The 7,996-nt window shown below is 37.5% G+C and overlaps 1 protein-coding gene across 1 annotated transcript; it reads right to left on the bottom strand.

The window, feature by feature from the left end:
• Positions 1-306: 306 nt before the first annotated feature.
• On the bottom strand, positions 307-6,933 carry LOC127418770 (zinc finger protein 64-like). The gene is made up of 6 exons (XM_051659583.1): positions 6,728-6,933; positions 5,186-5,341; positions 4,922-5,011; positions 4,494-4,556; positions 4,164-4,415; positions 307-2,488 (listed from the first exon to the last, which is right to left on the bottom strand). Exons 1-6 carry the CDS (start codon positions 6,747-6,749, stop codon positions 1,119-1,121), a joined length of 1,953 nt encoding a protein of 650 aa, XP_051515543.1. The 5' UTR covers positions 6,750-6,933; the 3' UTR covers positions 307-1,118.
• Positions 6,934-7,996: the final 1,063 nt, after the last annotated feature.

Genomic DNA, 7,996 nt, shown 5'->3' with positions numbered 1-7,996 from the left:
TTCAATGTGCAAGGGTGCTGTGCGTATGACTGTTCACGTTTTGACACCAAAAGCAGAGAATACAGTGATGATTTCAGACCTCATGTAAACAGTTTTTTGCCTTTTTTTATTTTTTATAAGATAATTTTGTTGTTGCCGTTTTGCTGTTCATGTAAATGTGCTTAATGACAGTATTTTCATTTTGGGTGAACTATTCCTTAAATACTAATCTGTATGAATCCTTAACCCTAAGTATGAGCAATAATGCTTGCCTCAGCAAATACCACCAATATCTTCACACAAATGATTTTAAATGGTCAAAGCAAATCAATGAAAATGGGGAACACATTTATTTCAATATAAAATATAAAACTGGAAAGGTCATCATTTGGTTTGATGCGTAACTTAAATATGAAACTTCTGTGGAAGTTACAAACAACAGGAAAGAAACCTTTCATTTCTTCTCAAAAACAGAAAAAACAACTTACTCTGACTCTTTCAACATAGACACAAATTATTCAACTTTAACAAATGCAATGATATCAAAGTCAAATTGTGTTAAAGGAATAGTTCACACAAAAATGGCAATAATCTCATCATTAACCAACAAACTTGTATGACTTTCCTTCTCCTGCGGAACACCAATGAAAATATTTTGAAGGATGTACTGTATGAGGTGGTTCTGTCCATACAATGCAAGTCAATGGGGTCCAAAACTTTAAAGCTCCAAAAAGACACAAAGAATCACTGTAAACAATAGTAAACAATATTACTATAGTAAAAGCATTTTTCCACCAAAAAACTCGGAACTGCCATAGTTACTACTATAGTAAAGCCATGGTTTGCACCAAAAAATATGATTACTACAGTATGACTACAGTAAAACCATGGTAAATTTATTGCAAGCGAATGCAAAACTATTTCAGAAAAAAAAATCCTGCACTGCCCTTTAAGGGGCTCCATATTTTTGTACACCGTTGACTTAAATTGTATTCACAAAACCACCTCATTCATCCTTCAAAATATATTCGTGTTCCAAAGAAGAAAGAAAACCAAACCAGTTTGAAATGGCATAAGGGTGAATGGATGTTGAGAGAATGATCATTTTTGTTTGAACTATCCCTTTATTATTTGCGCAACTATGAATCGTCACTGATATCAACTGCATTGGAGTCTGAAAATATGTGGTGAGGTGAAAGATGGTATATGTTAGCTTGTTGGTCTTGTGCTGAAATGGTCAGGGGAAGACTTTGAACAAGAACGACCCCTGGTGGACTAATATCTAAAGTATCTTCAGGTAAGGCCTCTTCTGCTTGCTTAGACACATCATGAGATGTGCCATCAATGTTCAGGGTTTCTTTAGTGGTGGCGATCGAGGGATTCGCCTCTGTTACCACAGTAACTTCAGTTCCTCCTTCCTGAATGAGCGTATGAAGGCTTTCAAGGTCAGAACAAGAAGTGATGAAGGTGTGGGTGGCGTCTGAAGCCGAGCCAGAGCAGGAAGTGATGAAGTCTTGAGTAGCACCACTGGTCTGAGTGGCAGTTTCAACTGTCTGAAAGGTGCTTTCTTCAGGGAGTAAAACCGTCTGGTGCTCTAGGCTGCCCCCTGGTGTTGAGGCAGCAATGTGCTGCCCAGGCGTGAGCATGCTGACGTGCTGTATGACGGGGTTCAAAAGCACGTTGTGATCTTCAGGACTTAGCAGAACCGTTCCAACTTTTGCGGCGGCTACATCCACTGACGCTCGGACGAAAGTTTCCTCCGGTCCTATAGAGGGCACTACGATGATGTTAAGATGTGTTCTGCTGTAGGCTGATGATGTGTCTGTTTCAACGCTGGCTTGTCCTACATCCTGCACGGACTGTTTGGCAGCGGTTTGTGACACTGTCGACCCCCGATTGAGACTTTGTTGTTGTGCATTACTATTATGCTGTCTCTTGTGGCAGCGAAGAGAATCTTCCCTTACGAACGAAGCCTCGCACAAGTCACAACGAAACGCTCGCGTTGCCTCTAATCTCGCTCGTTTGGGCGGCTCCTCCCCAACCCCGCCCCCCCGTCCTGACCTTTTTTGTCTGTCCAGCTTATCTGCGTGACACTTCCTCCTGTGAATTAACAAATTACTGGGCTGCTTGCTCGCAAAAGAACAGTGTTCACATTTAAAGGGCCGCTCGTCCGAGTGCACCCGCTTGTGGATCTTGAGCGTCCCCTTGCTGGAGCAGGAGTAACTGCACTCGCTGCACTGTAGTGGCTGGGGAGGCTGGTGCTCGCGGGAATGGTGCCGTAGGGAGGTTTTGGTGGAACACTGGAATTCGCACTCAGAGCAGCGAAAGGAGTCGATGGCGCTGTGTTTAAGCTCGACGTGTGGTTTTAAATTGGCCTTCATGGCACAGCGGTACTCACAGAGGTCGCATTTATAAGGCTTCTCACCGGAGTGGACCCGACTATGGCGCTTCAAGTCGGAGTTGACCTTGAATTTGGCGTCGCACTGATTACACTGGAATGGGGCGTCACCTAAGGAGAAATGTCCGAAGATATGAAATGCAAATAAGTATAGCATCATTTTTTACTATTTGTTCTTCTCTATTACAAAAATTATCAACTAGTTTTAAATGCAAAAATATTAGCAACTTAATAAAAAGTAATGAAAGTGGTATCAAAAACTAATGTATTGACAATAATAGTAGGTTATTAGTCATAATTTACTCACCCACATTGTACTAAACCTAAATGATTTTGTTTCTTCCATAAAACAAAACAGGATATGTTTAGCAAAACGTTCATGCACCATAATAGCACCAATAAAGTACACCATACAACTTCTACATTATATACAAAATCTCCTGAAAATATACAATAGATTTGCATGACGAATTGACAGAATGAGTTTTAAGCGCTATGGCAGAGGTCAGGATTTTGAGTAAATAATGAGTTGAATTTAGTTCAGTTCCTCACACATAGTTACTGTATGACTAGAGAAGACATTTCAATATAGTGCACAAGTCATCCAAACCACTTTCATAATACTTTTATTTTGCTTTTATGTAGGGCTGACGATTCAACACGTTACTTCAGTGCGAATAATTCTATAAAAAATAACACGTTAAAAAAATGTAGGCGATTAATCATGCCCCCGGACTGTAATAAAGAATTTTTATACCATTGGAGCAATTCAAGCTTGAAGTACCACCAGTTTTCAGCAGGGGGCAGTAAGCGAAACTCTAGCGCAACGTGCAGCTGTACAAAGAACAAACCACACTAAGGTTAGCTTGACACTAGCTACAGCACAAGATGAGTACATGTTCTTGCGTTCAAATCAGCTTGACGGAGCGCAGATCTTAAAAGTTTCTATGTTTCAAACAACGTTTAGCTTTACACAATATCATAAAATTGCTGTTTAAGATGCGATGCAACCCAAATAAGACACTCCTAAAGTGTTCGTCTGAAGCATGTGTACACTGATGCGTAATTAGAAAAGGACATAAAATAAATTATCTTGGACAGATTGACGAATTCAAGTGCAAAATGGATTGCTGCTGACTGTAAGCCATTTATAGGCTTAAGTTATATGGAGGGATTTTATTTAAATAAACAATCCATTTCCTTCTAAAGCCACTTTTTGTATTGCTTTGCCAATGCTTCACTGGTCTGCCACAATAATGTAACGCATTTTAATTATCTAAATTATAAAATGCATATTATATTATATACAGTGTATATATGTATATTTAATTCATAATTATTTAAATATAACTATAATTGTTTAATCATTACATATTAAACTATTATCTGACAGCCTTTCTTGGCAAATACTTACGTATGTGATCAGCATATCATCGCATTTAATTTGATTAAATATTTTAGTTGATTGACAGCCCTACTTTTATGTCATTTTTGGAGCTCAACAGCTCCCGTTTCCATTTACTTTCATGGTAAAACTCACTATAAAGAGCAGACTGGATATTCTACTAAACTCTTGTGTTTCATGAAAGAAAAAGTCGTATGGGTATGAAATGGCATGAGGGTGAGTAAATAATGACAGAATTTTTATTTTTGGTTCAGCTATTCCTTTAATCTGAGGTCATTTTGAATCAATGATTCTGCACAGGGTTGTTTAGATAAATACTGTGTGTCAGTGTGCTCAAATCATGGAGCCCTGGGATATCTGGAGGAATTTGATTGTCCTCACCTGTGTGAGATCGAAGGTGAACGGTGAGCTGGCTGGAATTGCGGCTGGCGTATGGGCATATCTGACACTTAAAGGGTCTCTCGTCATAGTGGACACGAAGATGCTTCTTCAAGCTACTGCTGTCGGCCGCCGCATATGGGCAGTACTTACACTTGTGCGGTTTCTCTCCCGTGTGCAAACGGCTGTGAAGATTCAGTTTATCACGACGGCTGAAGCGTTTATGACAGAGTTCACACTCAAATGGCCTCTCACCTGCAGAAAAAAATCAGTTCTCAGCACTCTGATATTCTTTCGGCTACATGATGACATAAAAAATGGGTAATCACTCACCTGTGTGAGTTAATAAATGTCTCTCCATGTCTTTTTGGCCATGCTGGGTTTTGAATGTACATCCTAAGGGCACACAACGAAATAAAACATCTCTTAAGCACCATGCAGGGAAAATTATTAAATGTTACTTCATAAATAAATACACTACCAGTCAAAAATTTATTTTTTATGGGCATTCCAGCATCCTGGAACGCTATTTAAGCAATATTGAAGGAGTTTCCATGAATTCTGGACACTTGTTGACTGCTTATCCATCACTAAACAGTCCAAATAAATAAATTTTAATTTTGTAAAAATTCTAATGAAGGCATAATTTATATTCATCTTCAAAACTCATTTCAAGCACAAGCCAAGTCCAAACCTTTGACTAGTAGTGTCTATGATCTGTGTATATGCAACAAATACAATTCTGTGTTACTGACACTAACCTGCGAAGGTGCATGTGTGTCGTTTTTGAGTTTGTGCAGGTTTCAGCTTTTTGGAGGGGGTCTTCTGGGTTTTGGGGATGCTCTTTTTGACTTTTATAGCATCATAAAAAAAAAAACATTATTGTTTACACGTAACCACATGCACATTGTGTGAGCGTTCTATGTAGTAGATGTCTACACCCTTTAGTAAAAGCAGCACAGTCTAGTATGATACGGCAATTTAAACCGTCAACAGTGACATGAGTGGTTAGACATTAGACATACCTTTGGCTCCAGCATTTCTTGGTGATATATGACTTGAGGGTATCTGGCAGCCAGTTTGCTTGTGCGCAAGAAAGAGTTCAAAGTTGTTGTACTGCTGTTTGCAGAAGCCGCAGATGTGAAGGTCTGGACTCACTTCTACTAACAGGTGGTTTATTCCTGTGCAATGACAACAAACATACAACAGCACAACATTAAATGAGAGTAGATTTTAACAGCCATTGGCATTTTAGAATAAAGATACAGTATCAATATGCATGGATCTGATAAACCCTTCAAAACAAACACTAAGTATTTAAAATCATTTTAGATCACTAACAAAATGCCATGTAGTACAATGGTGATGCTATGGCTCTATGATACCTTGGCAGTATTATATTTCTTGGAGATGTACCATGGCAATACCAAGGTTTTGCATGTTACCATGGTAGTAATTTGGATGTAAACACAATGGTACATGAAAATGGCAATCAAGTACCATTGTATTGTCATCTGATGCCACCACTGTACCATGGTACCACCACAAAACTTTCTGAGCAACTTTCATTAACACTTGTTTGTAAAAGCAAATTGAGCAACAATACTGCATGAAATTTAGCCTATAGTTTAAGTTTATTGTTATTATAATTATAGATCATTATTAACCCTTGTGCGTCAATTAAAAAAAAGTTACTCAGATGTCCTTAGAGGACAAAAATGTCTGCATCAAAAAACTGCCATAATAATATGATATATTAATATTATTTTCCACTTTCAATTAGTTATTTTTTTTAACCAACATCAGTCTAGATCATAACTACCAAATATTCATTAATTTTCAGGATTTTAACCCTTTAAATGCCAGTTTGTTTACATAATGCCACTGTTGTTTTTTACACATACACACAAATTTCTCAATACACACATACAAAACACACTCTGACATTCATACTAACACACCCACACAATTTTAGCTGCACCATTTATTCAATTGGCCTGCAGTGCTCTATAACGCAGCAAACAGAAAATAGGAAAAAAGCATGTATTTGCTCCGTAGGCTAAACATGAGAAAAATGACGCCATCTGGTGGAAAATATATATATATTTTTAATTTTGAAGCCAGGGCTCTGGAATGAAAGCATCATATCATAGAATTCAATATTTTATGCTTTAATGGCACTAGGATCAAATATTGCAATTTAAATGGTTTTCAATAGGGACATTTTTGTCCTTAAAGTCCTGAGTGTAACTATTTTGTGTACAAAGTGTATTATAGGAACTGAGGTTGAAATATCAAAATTCCCCCCAAAATACAAACCTTTGGCAAAATTCATGTCGTTGGCATTAACACATAAAAACAGAAATGAAAAAGACAAAAATATCCCGAAGGTCGCACAATGGTTAAGATAAGCAGCATTTATTCAAACTCATGACTTGTCAGCAAACATAGACATAATGACCAAACTGGACAGTTGTTTCCTTTACTAAAAACAGAATTTCTGTATTTTACATGACATTTATGAGTTATATTAAACGTGTATTTTTATTAATTTATTACTACTTTACCTTCTCCGTTGAATGAGGCCATCTGGATGAAGGTGTCAGCTGTGATTCTCAGTCAGAGACATGGACTGACACTGGACTGATGTTTAAATTAATCATCTATTTGAAGTGACATTGCTGGAATTAACATGTTCAGTATTGTATAACACTTATCGACTTTATCTTGTTGTTTTGTGTCCTGTTCGACAGTGTTGCTGGTTTTGCGACAGTATGAACTGCTTAACGGTAAACATAATTTCTTCGCTGCAGCGTTTTCAAGTGACCCGTGCGCAGCAGTGCCGCCTGCAAATTTTAAATTATTTTATATGATTTATTTTATAGGAAATATAAATATTTTATATAATTTGAATATAAAATAAAGCATAATAAATATTAAAAAAATGTATATATAAAACATAACATGCAACTATTATTATAGTAAATAATAAAATAATAAATAAAAACCTAATACATATTTTAAATTTAGCAATTCAATTAAATAAACAGTATAGTTTGTTCTTTTTTTATTTAAAAGTAAAAGTCCACTTTTTAGTCAACTGAAGAATTCATAATAATATTCATTGATTGACATAACCCTTTTGTGTTAATCTAAACTGGACCCAGTCCAATGAAAGCTGTATGTGAGAGTCTTTTCACAGGTTTTATAATTGTTTTTCTTGTTTTTAAGGCACTTTTGACCAAATTATATAGTCGTACACTTGCACATATGTGCACTAGGTCTCAGTCTCCACATACAACAGTATGCCATGCTATCAGTTTAGATTGTCCAAATAGCACTGTCGTCATCATCAACGTGAGTGATATTATCTGTCAGCATGTTTAAATGTTTCAGTCAAAGCGTCACTCTCAAATCTCAGGTTTGTCCTCTTGTCTAAAACTTGCTGACCTACGTCATGAGATCACACTTTATTCTCAGTCCACAGAAACTGTAGTTTAGTTTCTAAAGCCATGGACCATATGTGTGTGTACCAGCAACTGTCTCTGTGTTCCCCTGTGAGACATGAGGAACAATATGGAGACGAGTGGCCCTGTCACTTCATTTTAACCCAGCTGAGCTCAACAGCTGCACACAGCTGCCTAATGACTGCAGGCTGTCAGAAGACATCTCAGTGCTCACACATGCAGACTGGAGTTTTAATTGCTCACTGTCAAGATTTTGGCTAGTGGTAGTTGCATTAGATGAGCACACTGGGGCATCAGTGCTGCATTATTCGCCTGGAACTCCGGGGCAGCATACTACATGCAGTGTGTGACAGGTATCCCATGAAGGTA

The sequence above is a fragment of the Myxocyprinus asiaticus genome, chromosome 28 (assembly GCF_019703515.2).
Source record: "Myxocyprinus asiaticus isolate MX2 ecotype Aquarium Trade chromosome 28, UBuf_Myxa_2, whole genome shotgun sequence".
NCBI lineage: Eukaryota > Metazoa > Chordata > Actinopteri > Cypriniformes > Catostomidae > Myxocyprinus > Myxocyprinus asiaticus.
The sequence above is the reverse complement of the archived record's forward strand: the minus strand, read 5'-3'. Positions and strand labels throughout refer to the sequence as shown.